Below are 15,136 nucleotides of genomic sequence, written 5' to 3' on the forward strand. Positions count from 1 at the left end.
TTTTTTGTTAAGGCTGAAATAAGATGCAGGGGCACATAGGCCATAAAGCTATGTTAACTTTTGTTATAAATGATATAATAAGAATGTGTGGTCCCCCCCCCCCCAATTCTAATAAAGTGGCAGTGTTTTCTTACCAAGAAATGCATGACCTGAAAGCACTTCCTCCCTCAAAACTACCTTGGCGCATGAGCACCAATTGGGGAATCGGCTGGAACAAGGTTATTGGAATGGGTTAAATGAGGCAAACTGCATTGCTATATCAACCTTGTTACACATGATGGTGCACCTAGTTTTCATTGATTTCTGTTATTTGGCAATTTTGGAAACACTCTCATTTCAGAAGAGGGACGCTACCTTTCTGGATATTCTGCTCTGCTATCCCAGCTGCCGTCCCCTGCCATGACATTGCATCTGCATAGTCATGTGTCAACTTCGAAGTGTCTGTTTCACAGGGTGTTCACTGTGTATGAATGTGCTTACTGCAGGCATGCAGCAGTGTAGTATATAGAATTGATATTTTTGAGGGAAACTGTAGTGGATGAAGCAACTCTTAAGAAGACCATGCATTCGATCAAAGGCATCTCCCAGTTGACATGGGGATTATGCGTTTTAAGTGAAACACCATTGAAAATGCCTGCAAACACTCCATTCTGCCCCTGCCCCATCCTCCCCCCTTTTTGGTGATGTTTTCAGGTCACTTCTGGGTTGGGGATGATGTGAACATGCACATTGGGCATGTCTAAAATGGTTGCTGCCTGTAGTAATTTGTTGGTAGAAAAAGCTCCTGGTCATATTTTTTAAAATACCACTCTCCTTATCAATTGTCTCTTGCTGTGGACAAGCCTATTCTTAAATGCTTTCCTGGTGCATCAAGTATTTTAAAGTCATGGGTATACACAAGGGACGGGGAATCTCTGGCCTTCCCATCATACTCAGCCGCCATGGGCAAGGTATAGTGGGTGTTGTTGGACTACACAGGTTAGCTATCTCTGGTTTGCACTGATATGCCCATGTGAATCTTGCTCGTAGTGTATATATTTGTTTTTGACTGTTTGAAGGTGTTAACCATTCTGTCACCTACCTGGACTTTTCAGGGGAAAAGATGGAGGACAGAAATTGGAAAGACTTCATCAGTTACATATTTATGCATTCTGCACATCTCCTTTTTTTGGTTTAGGGGCATTCCATGCCAAGTGATCCAGTGACATTTACCTTACCATTTTATATTGCTTTCATTTTTCTGTTTCCTAAAAGTAGTATAAGAAAAGATTCCAGTAATTCAAAACTAAAAATACAAATCTCCTCAGAACTTCATGGGCTTTAATATGATATGGCACACGATGGACTTACTTTAAACTTTTAATTTAAGTTACAAAATTTAATGTTTTGAAAATTTTTAAATAGTGATATAAAAAAATCAATACGATTAAAGAATTCCAAAAAAATAATATTTCGTATTTTAAAGAGCTTCCTACAAAATTTCATCTTGGGATCTCGATGGGATCACATTAAAAACAAATACTTTGTGCATATATGTCTGCCTTATTGGGTTCTAATAAGGATAAATGGGTCTTGGGGGGGGAATATGGTTTGAAGTCATGTTTATTCTTTTGTATCAGTTACTCCTTCCCTCCCAGGAGTGGAGGGGAAATAACATCAGACAGAGACCTCTCTACCAATTGTATTTCTATGGTCTGAGTATCTCCCTGAGCAATGCAGCTCTGTAGACTAATCTCCTTATGCTAATTAGCAAGGCTGCTGATCTTCCACAATATCCAACTAGTTACTAGGACATGGGTCTACTCCGAGCTATCCTTCACCTACGTGTGAAGCACGTAGACTATTCCAAATGCGCTGCATTATTATTTACAGCACTTTAATCGTGCAAGGTGGGGAACAAGAAGCTTACGTTTTCGCTTAATGCTCCCCTGTATGTACTACAGTATTCATTGCGCGAGGTGCAGGCTCTGAGATGCTTCCCGCTCCCTGAACACACTCTGCTGCCTCCCGCCACGAGGGGGCCCTGTGCCTCTCTAGGACTTCTTCTCGCCTCCCCATTGCGTCATTAGTTTGCGCCGCGCGCGAAGGAAGGGCCCCGTCCCAGTGCGGAGCTGCCGGGAAACGAAACTGAACTGTGGCGGAGAGGAGTTGGGGGGATCCGGCCTTCTTTCCTCTCTCTCGAGCCCAGGCGCGTGTCTGGAGGGGGCTGAGGCTCGGCCTTCGCGGTCTTCTCTGCCCTCATCTCCCGCTCCGGCCTAAGACAGAGCCTCCCCCTTCCCCTCGTGTGAGTGTAGCAAGGGCTCCCGGGAGGGTCGGGGAGAGCGAACGAGCCTCGGGGAGCCCCGTTTTGCCCCTGCTTCTCTGCCCCCCGCCGCCCCTGTCACGCTGCTTTTCCGATTGTCTCCACTTGTTTGCAGCTCCCGAGAATACTCCAGGCTGGCCGCCCCTGCCTGCCCCTCTCCTTCCCCAGTTCCTGCCTCTCCCCCTTATGTCTCCTAGCCTAGCCGAGACCTTCCCTCCTGAGGGCATCGCTTGATAGGTTTCTGTCTCTCCTGTGTCCTGATACTCCTTCGCCTCCCTTTTCATCTCCATCTCCCGGTTTTCCCCTTTTACCAAGGCTGAGAGTCTAAGCATGTTTCCCAGGAAAGAAGTTCTCTTCAGCTCATTTGGACTTGCTTCTGGGTCAGGTTGCAGCTCTCCACAGACTGTGGATTCTGCACAGAAACACACGCTCCCTTTAGCTTCCACCCTTCTTCCCCTTACCTAAGCCACATCCATCCTTTGATCTGGTGTTTTCCTCTGATTCTCCCCCCCCCCCCCGCCCTTAGACCTCTTTGCAAATTAGTGTTGCTTTGTTGTGGTGGCTATATTAAGGCCATCTCTCCCACCCCTGTAAGGTTTGGTAAATATAAGTACACTGGCTGGCATCTGAATTAAAATATCATATTCCTAGTTGAGCACTTAGTGGCTTCGTCATAGAAATGGGTTTTGTTACAAAACCAATCAACTGGATGAAATTGTGAAGAAACTATCTGTTACAATACTGTGCTTTATTTTCTGCTGGGTATTGAAGACTGTGTACATATTCAGAATAAAATTTGAGACTGTCCCCCAATGTATTGTGAGATCTAGCATTGTGCAGTGTTCTTTTATATAATTCATGTATATTTCCAAGTTAATGTGACTCAGTGCTACTGTTGAGTAAAATCCCTCATTGCTCAGTGATGGATGGCCATGAATCATATACCTACATACCTTGAAGAAACCCCAGTGAACTGAATGGGATTTAAGTAGGCATGTATATGATTTGTGCTGTAAAATGTTGCCCATAGAAGAGCTAAAATGAGAATCTTCCCGTTGATACTCCTTTTAACTAGCTGCTGTTTCTTGTGCTGATTGCAGGGAGACTGGAAGGGGATGGCTTCATCCTGGAAATTTTACTATGCCTATACAACTTTAAGCTTTCAGCTCTTATGTTTAACATTCAATTTACTCAGTTTTATGATTTGTACAAATGTACAATGTTGTGTTCATCTCCGTTAGTGCTGTCCCTGTTGTTCCTCACTTGCCTCAAGAACATTTGTACCACATAGTAGTTGTCTTCTCCAAATTTTAATGATCCCAGGAGTGGTAAATTCAGTGGTGCGTTATTTAGCCCTATTATGCTGTGGTATCAGTGTATCTCCCATAACAAAAATAATGCTTTTGATGTATTTATTAGCAACTACATTATTCCAATATATGAGAGGTAATATAAATAACGTTATTTATAACTTCAGGTTTCTGAATGCTCTGGCATTAGAAACTGGTTCTTCACAAATTTGTTAACTCAGGACTACCTGCTAAACTGGTGGTATACTTTGGGCACATTTTGTTATTTGTTTATGTACTGTGATAACTTAAAAAGCTTAGGCTGCAGCCTGTTACCTAGAAGTAAGCTGGTGCTGACTCAGTAGGACTTTCTGAGTTGATATGTATAGGATTGCATGCTTACAGCTCCGTCCTATTCATGTTTACCTGTAAATTTGCCCCTCTGAGTTCAAAGGAGCATGCTGTGCAGTCATGTGCATGGTTATTTGGCAGCATCTCCCACTCTCTTAATAGGGCTTACTCACTAGCAAGTGCGGTTACCTGGAAGTAAGCCTCAATGGCTTACCTGGAAGTAAGGCTTACCTGGAAGTAAGCCTCAATGAGAATAAACAACAATAGGATTGTGCTGTTTTTCTCTTGTGTGTTTAGGAGTGAAACCTGAATTAGAACTGTGTTCTACTGGGATGTGTGTCTGTATGATGAAAGTGGTGGAATGAAAACATGCTATGAAAATGCCTATTCAGGTGTTTTCATTCTTTTTAAATTAATGGAGAACAAATTGTTTGCTTTCCTGATTTCCCTCCTATTTTACATGAGCGGTCCTGAAAGTGCACAGAGGAAAGAGTTTTCTTCCTAAGAGAACATTTCTATATAAGGACTGAAAACCTGAATACTCCACTGCCTTAAAATTATGCCACACTTATAAATGTGTTTGAAACTTCTTTTTTAATTCTGGCACATGGTGAAAACCTTCTTGTTTACTATGACTTTTTCTGACTACTACCACCAGCCATTCTGGGGTTTTAAGAATATTTTTACTGTCCACCCGATTGCATTGTAATTTTGATTGCATTGTAATCATTTTGATTGTATTTGTATTGCATTTCTTTGTATTGTTGTACACCACCTTGCGATGCCCCTATAATAGGCAATATATAAATATAAATATTTTAATAATTAAATATTTTGTTTCCTCCTTGCAGAGAAAATGAAGCGACGAGCAGAACCTGAATATAGCAGTCCCCTAAAGAGGCAGAAGAAAAGGATCGAAGAGTTGGGTCTGACCCTCAGCTCCACTTCAGATGATGAAACGCAACTTGGTAATCATGGAGCTCAAGGTAACTATAGAGGTAACATCACATGGGCGTGTCCACATCTAAACTTGGTTGTCCTGCAATCAACCCGGCTTGCTAATTTCCAGAGAAGAATAGTTAAACCATTGTGAGGTCAGAGGCGCTGGGGGCTATATAGGGTACAAACAAGTCAGTGGAATTTTCATTTGTTATTGCGGTCTATAAAACAACTTTTCTGACTCAGCTGCATGACTGACGGCCATCCAACTTCTACTTAAAAACCTCCAACGAAGGAGAGTCCACCACCTCCTGAAGGAGTCCATTCTGCTTTTGAACAGAGCCAGTGTGGTGTAGTGGTTAAGAGCGGTAGTCTCGTATTCTGGGGAACCGGGTTCGCGTCTCCGCTCCTCCACATGCAGCTGCTGGGTGACCTTGGGCCAGTCACACTTCTTTGAAGTCTCTCAGCCCCACTCACCTCACAGAGTGTTTGTTGTGGGGGAGGAAGGGAAAGGAGAATGTTAGCCGCTTTGAGACTCCTTCCGGTAGTGATAAAGCGGGATATCAAATCCAAACTCTTCTTCTTCTTCTCTTACTGCTAGAAAGTTTTTCTTGCTGTTTAATTGGAGTCTCCTTCCATGTCACATGAAGCCAGTGCAACGCTAAGGATTGTGTTTGAGGGATGTCTGCTTCCTACAGCACTTGGTGGCAGTTTAAAGAGATTTCCAGCAGTGAATTAAACTGTAAGGCTCAAGCGCCATAGTTTAGTGGTAGAGCAAATGCTTGACATGCAAACAGTGCCAGATTCATACCCCAGTATCTCCAGATAAGTCTGAAACCATGGGGAGCTGCTGCCAGCCAGAGTAGACAGTACTGAGCTAGATAGATCTATGTTCTTCTCCATGAATAACTTTATTATGCTGTGGCATAGACGGAGCGTTTCTTTCCTTGTCTGGTTTTCAGAGTCTTCCACCACAAGCAGCAGTGAATCTGATGGCGAGATCAGTGAGAGGCGGCCTGTCCTTGGCTCTTTCAGCAATAAGTTCAGCGCAGACTCCCTTGTACAGGGCACATCCTCCCGATACTCCATGTATAACAGCGTGTCCCAGAAGCTCATGGTAGGTCAGAGCACCCTTGCAAACATCCTGTGGAAACTGAATCGGGGGAAATAAGAGCACTGTCAGTGGGATCCACTTGGTAGGATTCCCTTTCCCAACTATATTGGAACATGTCTGGGCCAAATATGTGTCCAGAGTGCTCTTTCAGTAAGTTAGGAAAGCTGGAAGGCTGCAAAGTCACAGTCACGTTGCAAATTACATAATTTGCCTTTAAGTTTCAAGTTGTACCATTTATTTTTAGGAGCTTATTTCTGGCTGTAGTTGGTGGTGGAGAAACTTTTAAAATTTGAATGCATATCTGGTTCAAAATCAAGGAATGGTAATCTGTTTTGAGTAGCACTTCAAAGCCACCATGTATGCTGAAACATATATGCTTAGCACTCCATGTTGTACTTACCTGCCCCGTCATACTTGTTGTCCTTAAATGTCTCCTTACCTGCTCTTTGCAAGTTTCTGGAAAGAGGCATTTCAGGGAAAGGTGTGAACCAAAGTTCGGTTTTCCTATATGCTAAGAATTTTAGAGAGATGATTCCAGCACTCTTCTTTTGCTTTTAGTATTGCCATTTACAGCGTGAATTGGGACAGAGAAATCTGCATTATAAACCTTTTCACCCATGATTCTTATATTTACTTAGGAGCAAAAGCAAAACTTCAGTGCACCTATGTTCTCAGACTATATCCAAACATTCATACTCTGTAGCCCCCTTCTTTTTATTTACTTCCTGCTATCAGAATTTCAGATGGACTCCTAGCGCAGTGAATCTTTAAAATAAATTAGATTCAAATGGAATTCCTTGTTTGGAGCACTGGAGTCATGTTGCTGTTTGGTACCATGTGAATTCCTGTGTGTGCATAGTTTAAACAACTTTTTTGAAATATGGAATAGTTCATCCTAGGCAAGTGTGCACAACTTCAATGAAGTGTCATGTATGTTTTAGAGCTGACCTTCTAAATATTACAAAAAACTATCTTGCCTTTATAATAAAATGGTCCAATCTTCAGTATTTTAACAACAACTTCAGCTGTATTGGACAGGTTGCAGAAATTGAACTTGGGACAACCTGTCCCATAGTCTAGAACTGACATCTTTTTCCTGGTAATCTTGAACTGCTTTATAGCAGGTGAAGCTTTTCTTACCCTTGTGATTCAATGATATGGAAATCTCCACTTGTTGAATTTCAGTATGTCACACAGATATTAAAAGCACAGGAACCCTGCCAGGGAATAAGGAGCAACCTTGCCTCTAGAATTATGCAAGCATTATATTGGGGAGGAAATTCAGAGCTCCGGTTGTCTGTGATGCACCTTTTCTGAGTGAAGTGCTCAGGCCTTATGAAAATAACTCGGCCCTCATCAGTATTGCCCTTGGCTCATAGAGGCCTGCCTGATTCTTATCTGTCAGTGAGCAGTTAATTAAATCCATCACAGAATTCAGTAATTACTTTCATGGTAGAGGGTTTGCTGTAAGCTGTGCTAGAGCTACAGTTCTCAGTGTGAGGTGAGCTCTCCTAAAGAAATATGTACAGTTGTTAGGAGATAAATGAGCCCCTCCAAGCTTATATTGTTTGTGTGTGATTATTTGTGTAGATTAGCTGAGGAATCAGTTCCTGATAGTTATATTACAAGAAACTGAGTGAGTGCTGTATTCCTCTTTGTGTTTCTAGGAGTAAAGTTGTTTAAGCAGCTTCTTATTTCCCCAAGGAATGTCACAACTCTGGTTGAACATCCCTAGCTCATATATGTTTCTAAAAGAATAAATGCTGCCAAAGAAATAGTTGATCTACTTAATTACAAAATATTATGCCCAAGGTAACAAACTATAGGTGAATCGTAACAATAAGAACCAATACAAAATAAAATATCAAAAGTCAAAATGGTGTCCTGATCTGAAATATTTTTACTTGCTTCCTAAAAAGTTGCAAGGAAGAATATAGGTGGGTCTCTCTAGGGAGGGAATTCCAGAGGGTGGCAGTGCTACAGTATGAAGATCCTGTCTCTCCAACAGTAACATTCCAGAGAGTTGAGCCACAAAGCTAGACCTCCCCTTCAGACCTTGGTTTTCTTTAATTGACAGTTGAGGAACTGGGGTTTGCAGTCTTTCAAACACAGGTCGGTACTGTTTTTCCTTCCTGACTTTAAATTATATCTGTAAGAGCACAGCAGGGGTTTAATAGTGTAAAGGAATTTAAAATTTATTTTCAATGAAAAAATATAACCAACAAGATCTATAATTCTATTTGCTTTATTTCTATGGTTTTCAAATGTCTGTCTTCAAGGAACCTCTTCATGGCAGCTTGTCATGAATCTTCACATTTCTGCTATAGAATCCCTGTGCATAGGAGAGGATCCTAGGGTCACTTCTTGTTAATTGAGAGTGTAGCATAGAATGTACCCCAGTTCTCCTGCTACTTCCATCTTCTAGGTGTTTATGTGAGCTGTTTTACAGGGACACCTGTTTGCCATTACTGATCTGTTTGTTGAAATAAATATTTTTTTTAAAAAAATGTCCAATTAAGTTTTATTTATTTATTTATTTTTACTGCATCAGACCAACACAGCTACCTACCTGATCTGTTTGTTGAGACAGTGGTTCTCAAACTTACCCCACAATGGACCACAGGAAAACTATGGAGGGTCTTGTTGGACCACTTAATGATTTTTCTGCCTGTTGTAGCAATTGTAATGATGCTACATTCTCTTTAATCAAATCAGGATTGAACTTTTAAATCTCTAGTCTTCTCCACTCCTTTCAAATGCCTTCCCCCAATCACTTCCAGTCCATCCCACTCACCTTAGAACCTGGCCATCTACCTGCTCTTCACAGGCATGCTGTAGACCACCTGAAGGAAGTGGACAGATCACCGTTTGGCAACCTCTGCTTTAAGTTGTACCTGATAAGCTTTCAAGGAACCCCAGAGTTCCCTGGAACACAAGTTTGAAAATCCTACGGTTGGCTGAAGGGTTGTGGCTAACTGAATCCCATCTGTTTACTGTTGTAAGGTTCACGTGAACTACTTTGGGCTTCTGACATGTGTGAGACAGAAAGAGACCATGATCACAACTGTAGTCTCATTACAGACTTTTCTGTCCAAAGAGCCCAGAGTACTTACAGGTTGATAAACTTTACAAATGGCAAATAGCTATTGAGTTCTTCACAGGTTACTCATTTGTAGCAAGGCAGTTCATTTTTGTTGTTGTGTTTACATGTTTCATTCTGTTGATCTAGCTTCATCCTAATTAAGTTGAACACACTTGAAGGAGAGTCCAGAAGTCTTCTGTGAGATTCATTAAGTGCACTCAATACTTTTTAATCACAGGAGCCTAAGATGGCCTGATTTATTTATTTATTCTGCTAGTCCTCAGCCTAAGCACAGAAGGTAGCACATAAATTTGTTGTTCGACGTTACTAAGGAGCTTATTCTGCATTGGCTTACAGGCCAAAATGGGTTTCCGAGAAGGTGAAGGTCTTGGAAAATATGGCCAGGGGAGACAAGAGATCGTTGAGGCCTCCAAACAGAAAGGAAGACGAGGTCTGGGGCTGACTCTGAAAGGATTTGACGGAGAAGTCAACATCAACTGGCAGGATGAGCCAGAGGTAATTATGTGCACATTTTGTTCCTTCCACATGTTTTTTTGTGCTTTCCACTTATCTGTTAGGTGTTGTGGAGAGGTCTTTTGGCCACTGGCTCAGGTGAAGTTTGTGGCACAGCAACCCTTGGTTTGAAGGCTTATATCTTGCAAATGGTGCTAACCTCTGGGAGGAACTCAGCCTTTTGCTCTTCTGATCCTTCCATCAGCACAATAATTTTAGCTTGCCAGATGGAATTATTCCCCCCTCTCTTCCCTCGGCGTCGACCCCACTTTGCCCCCCAGAGCCCAGAGTGGGGGGAAGAGAGGGGAGAAAGCCCTGATGTACAAGTGGAAGTCCTTATGTCTGGTAATCTATTTCAACTTTCTTATTCTTATTTGTCAAATCAACATTTTGCCTGCCCATGTGTTATGAAAACACTATGGTTCTCTTAAAGACATTATTTGAATTTCAGCCTTAAAAGATTGTGTTGAGCTTCTGGTTTACTTCCAAGTATTAAGGGAGTTAAATTTTGCTGCAGCATACACAGTCTTCTTTTTTACTTATCTTTTCTATGTTCACAGGCTAGCGCTTATGAGCAAGTGGACTGGTTCCCAGAATGTACCACTGAAATTCCAGATGCTGAGGAAATGAAGGATTGGATGACTATAGGCAAGGTATGAAGCATGGGGAAGAGAGTTAAGGGCTAAACCAATTAAGAATTCAGAGAGGCTGGGTACCAAGTTCAGAGGTGCCATTCTGCATGCAAAAGTGTAATGCAGTTTGAGTGATGCCCTTTCCTTGACACAAACACATTAAGACCGGGTCAGAATGACCAAAATATTGAGTAAACATTTTAAAATATAATTAATATTAGGGAAGCCAACTGAAGTAAAAAAAATACATTTAATAAATGCCAGTAAAAATATAATTAGATGATTTTGACTTTCTCATTATTTTTCTTTATTAAAATTACAGATGAGCTCCAAACATTTTATTTTAGTGCATGGCCCCCAATGAACTCCTATATAAATGAATTTCTATTTACAATTTATTTATTCCATTTTTGTTTTGTCCTCCTCTGAAGAGTTAAGGGTGGGGTATAAAATCTTCTATTTTAGTCTCATGTTGACCCTGTCAGGTAGTGTTAGTCTTAAGAGAAAGTGACTGCCCATGTTCACCCAATGTTTTGGCTAATATTCACTTCCAAACTATGATAGTTTATATAATAATTTATTACTTATACCCCGCTCATCTGACTGGGTTGCCCCAGCCACTCTGGGAGGCTTTCAACAGAATATAAAGAACACACAATACATCGGACATTAAAAGCTTCCTGATACAGGGCTGCCTTCAGATGTCTACAGAATGTCATATTGTTGTTTATCTCTAATAATAATAATTTATTACTTGACTAACAACAACCATCTGTTGAGAAGGACCTGTGAACAGTCCAGCTCTTCCATTTTCTGTACTAAAAATGTTTTGCTGGGTGATGTGGGCCTGGGTCCTAGTTTGGTGTGTTTACACTCACTATCTTGCTGAGCTCTGTGTTCTCAACCTGAATCCATACTTCCATGTGAAGGGAGCAAATTAACATACTTGGGTATTCGAGGGCTACTCACTCTGTTCTTCAGTATCAGATTGCAGCGCGAATAAGCTTCATCCTTGTAATTGCTGCATTTGTGAGAGCTTGAGTACCTTGACAAGCTGTTTAATCACAACAGCAGGAAGCTGCATTTTCTGTAGTGATGCTCTCATTTTGTACAGTGTTCTCTGTCTGCCTGGCACAGAATATTGCTGCTCACCAGTGATATAGTTTGAAAGGCTGCAGCCGAGCCAGAAGTGTAAATAACAGCAGTGACAGGATTTTTCTTTTCCTTGGATACCAGCCGTTTTTATTAATGATATATAGTGGCAAGTGTTTGATGTACTGCAGTGATTCTTAAGGGTGTTTATACAAAGCTAGCTTCCCCACTTTTCTTTAGGCTGCAAAATGCCATGTTTATTAGTCTGCCTGGTGAGTAGATATCTTAACTGTTCTTAGATTGAAAACTGAAGTAGAAATAGACGCATACTCCCAATATGTACTTGTATACTGTTTCCTGTTGCAGTGAAACAGACTGATTATTGATCAGCCTTGCTTCTGACTCTTATAAAAAGTGCTATGAGCCCTTGTTAAGAGTGCATTGGGCTTGGACCCAAGCAACCAGGCTTTGATCTTAAATATCAAATAAATTCATTGGTAGCCTTGAGCACGTCACACCAAACCTGTTTCCTGTATGCAGAGTTTCATTAAGTTGCCTCTTTGCACAGTTTTTAAAAATTAAAACTGGGTGAATGTTTTCCATGCTCCCAAGAGATTTTTCAGACCACCAAAATATTCTTCAGAAGCCCCCTTCCCAGCATCCCTTTTTTGCATCCCTTTCAGCAGCAGCTTTGGCAACAAGTACTTGCTTTTTGTTTTAAATAGCGAGTGGTCCTTGCAGCCTACATGAGCCTATGAAGTGGAGATCATGTAGCCAGTATGTGATGATGGCACCTAGTTATCAAGTTTGGCTATCTGATGTCAACACAGAAAGTCTGGCGTGGGTTCACGCATAGGGATATTTGCTAAATGTCACCTCTCAGTGTTTTGATCCAAGTTTTTATTAGCATAGGTGATTTATTTTTTAAAAAAGCAAAGCTCTATAAGAAATTAGGCTCCTGTCTGAAGCCATTTCCATGTGCATCACTTGCTTGATCAGCAAGTATGGCCCCAAATAAGATAAGTATTCCATTTAGCCCATGATTCTTTAAACTATTTATTTTCAAAGTTTGAAAAAGAATCACACGTAGGAAGCTGTTGATAAAGACAGGTGTCTACTGTTCCAGTCCCTCAGTCCTATTCCTCATACTGAAAAAATGATGTGTCCATTTATCTGGCGCACAAGCAGTAGGTCAGAGTTCCCACCTGAGAGCAGATGCCCCAAACTATTTTCTTGTTATTAGATTTGCATGTTTTCGTGAAAGGTGTCTTGCCACATTGTCTTAATAAAGAGGAAGATGTTGTCTTTGTTTATTCATTTCCCCCATATTTTATTCTCTAGAAAAAACTGGTGATTGATGATGAAACACATTTCTGTGGAGAAGAACTGCTACAGAATATGCTTCAGTGCAAGGTGAGTTTTGTCTGTTGGGGACAGAGCCTCTCCGTGGAAGAGAACAGGTGTATATCTAAGATCTGGAGGCTCTGCGAGTTGGTTGTTTTGAGACGTTAGGGGTCAAGAGACCTTGACACTTCATCCATGCAATATAAGGCGTTAATTTCGAGGCCAGAATTTAATTCTCAGACTCAGTGTTTTAAATGTCACTTGACAGGCCTTTGTTTCTTACTGGCTTCAAAAGGTTGTAGTGGTGCTGCCTAAGTTATTGCATCTTAATACCTCCAGCTAGAGAATTTTGAGCTCATTGCTATTTCCCTATAGCTAGGTGCCTGTAATTTGATCTTACTTAACTATAATTTGACCTCTTTGTCAAATTAGACTTGTTCCTTCTTTTTCCAGAGTGTGTTTGATGAGCTGGATGGGGAGGAAATGCGCCGAGCTCGTACAAGGTCCAACCCCTATGAGATGATCCGTGGAGTCTTCTTCCTAAACAGGTCAATGGAGGATCTCAGATTTGCGGCCCTTGAGTTAGCAAGGGCAGACCCTTAACAAGTCTCCCTCTTGCATTTACAGAGCAGCAATGAAGATGGCAAACCTAGACTACGTCTTCGACCACATGTTTACAAACCCAAAGGATTCTCGAGGGGTAAAGGTTTCTCTATATGTGTAAATCTTCAGTGTCTTCTGTGAATGGGGGAATTGGGTGGAAAAATCCTTCAGAGTTTTACTAAAATAGTTGGGGTTTTTGTTGTTGTTTTTAAGTGCCCTAGCAGTTAGGGATACAGTACGGCAATGCAGTTGTTGCTTTGGTTAGTCGGTTGCTTCTGTTGAGGTGCTTTGAGTCTCATCCCTTCTCCATTTTGGCAGAAACCGCTGATCAGAGATCGTGATGCAGAGCTCCTGTACTTTGCTGATGTATGTGCTGGCCCTGGGGGCTTCTCAGAGTATGTCCTCTGGAGGAAGAAGTGGCACGCAAAAGGTTTTGGCATGACCTTAAAAGGACCAAATGATTTCAAATTGGAGGATTTCTTTGCTGCTTCTAGTGAGCTCTTCGAGCCTTACTATGGTATGTATAAGCATGTATTTAGGGCAACCTTCTCCCCACCCCCTCATAGTTCATCTTCAGTGTCAAGTGAAAGACTTAAAGAGTTTTGAATGCACGTGCATTTTTAAATCTAAAACATTTTGGCGACAGCTCTGTCAGTACCTACAGAAGTTGTATATGTTTTGAAAGTTGATTGCCATTTGATCTTAGAGACAGACAGGCAGGATACACAGATTGTTGCCACTGTGTCCCATTTTTTAAAACAAAGGATGTAATCAAGTGTGGAAACTGCCAAGGATAGCAAGGAATACCAACATCACGAGAGATGAGAGAAGTGGCACTTCTTTTACAAAACTTCTCAGATCACTTTATGCAGAAGTGTAGTCATAAGTTTTTAAAATGAAATAATGAGAAATCTTTGGAAATGGTTCTGTGGTATGTAATGACAATAATACATAGCAGACGAGAGCAAATTCCTTGCTTTCCTTGCTCACAGGTGAAGAAGGAATTGAGGGAGATGGAGACATCACCCGTCCCGAGAACATCACTGCCTTCCAGAATTTTGTGCTGGACAATACAGATCGCAAGGGGGTACATTTCTTGATGGCTGATGGGGTATGTTCCTTCTCTTTTCCCTTTGTTCCCTGAGCTAAGAGAGGGGCCTAGCTTTGTGCATTGTGATGTGACATTTAGCTTGTTATAAATGTGATGTGATGATTTAGAGAGCTTATAAATACACACACACACACACACACACACACTGGATTAGCTCTGGATATAGATAATGGATCAATTTTGTTTTGGGATTGGATTAATGGTTTCATTTCAGTACAAATAAAATCAACAAATACATGGTGTGGTGGTTCATAGAACATCACCAACATAGATTTGTTGCTGATGTCCTTCACCAGCATATCTGAGCACTCAGTGTACAGCATGAAAGGTGCTGCTACCCTCTGCGAGTGCATCCTTGCTCCTTCTAGTTGGATAACACTCTCTCTGTGTGTATGTGTGTGTACACTGTGTGACAGACAATGGCAGTGGCTCCTTGTGTGATGAGCACTTCCTAGAACTGATAGGTGTGAAGAGAAGGATGATGCAGAGGAGGACCAGACTCTTCAATGAGGCACAGTGCCATGAAGATGACCCCCCACCCTCCTGAGTGTGGGACTAAGGAGGACCACTTCCACCAATTCTCGGCTCACTCCCCCCCTCCATCCTTACTGACTATTATCTTAGTTACCTCTTTCCTGAAAGTGAGAAGCAAGCTTCCTCTTCCCTGACAGTTAAGCCCAGGGAGGGAGAAGGCTGCATGCGGCTCAGTGGGCAGGCAGTGACTTGTCAGGCTCTCCAAAGAGGGAAGGGTGAATTGAATTTAA

At 41.6% G+C, this 15,136-nt stretch overlaps 1 protein-coding gene and 1 long non-coding RNA gene across 2 annotated transcripts in view; one reads left to right on the forward strand and one right to left on the reverse strand.

Moving 5' to 3' along the window:
* The first annotated feature begins 2,066 nt into the window (after positions 1–2,066).
* The window catches only part of CMTR1 (cap methyltransferase 1), a 36,158-nt gene continuing 23,088 nt past the window's right edge, over positions 2,067–15,136 (forward strand). Inside the window, exons 1-10 of the mRNA XM_053382914.1 lie at positions 2,067–2,284; positions 4,794–4,928; positions 5,844–5,998; positions 9,435–9,593; positions 10,151–10,243; positions 12,656–12,727; positions 13,112–13,206; positions 13,286–13,358; positions 13,580–13,778; positions 14,254–14,372. Coding sequence (XP_053238889.1) covers positions 4,799–4,928; positions 5,844–5,998; positions 9,435–9,593; positions 10,151–10,243; positions 12,656–12,727; positions 13,112–13,206; positions 13,286–13,358; positions 13,580–13,778; positions 14,254–14,372 — 1,095 coding nt within the window. The 5' untranslated portion in view covers positions 2,067–2,284; positions 4,794–4,798. The remainder of the gene's footprint in view (positions 2,285–4,793; positions 4,929–5,843; positions 5,999–9,434; positions 9,594–10,150; positions 10,244–12,655; positions 12,728–13,111; positions 13,207–13,285; positions 13,359–13,579; positions 13,779–14,253; positions 14,373–15,136) is intronic.
* On the reverse strand, positions 8,221–8,915 carry LOC128410999 (uncharacterized). The gene is made up of 2 exons (XR_008329664.1): positions 8,790–8,915; positions 8,221–8,468 (listed from the first exon to the last, which is right to left on the reverse strand). It is a non-coding gene; the product is annotated as an uncharacterized LOC128410999 (long non-coding RNA).

Source organism: Podarcis raffonei, chromosome 3 (assembly GCF_027172205.1).
Source record: "Podarcis raffonei isolate rPodRaf1 chromosome 3, rPodRaf1.pri, whole genome shotgun sequence".
NCBI lineage: Eukaryota > Metazoa > Chordata > Lepidosauria > Squamata > Lacertidae > Podarcis > Podarcis raffonei.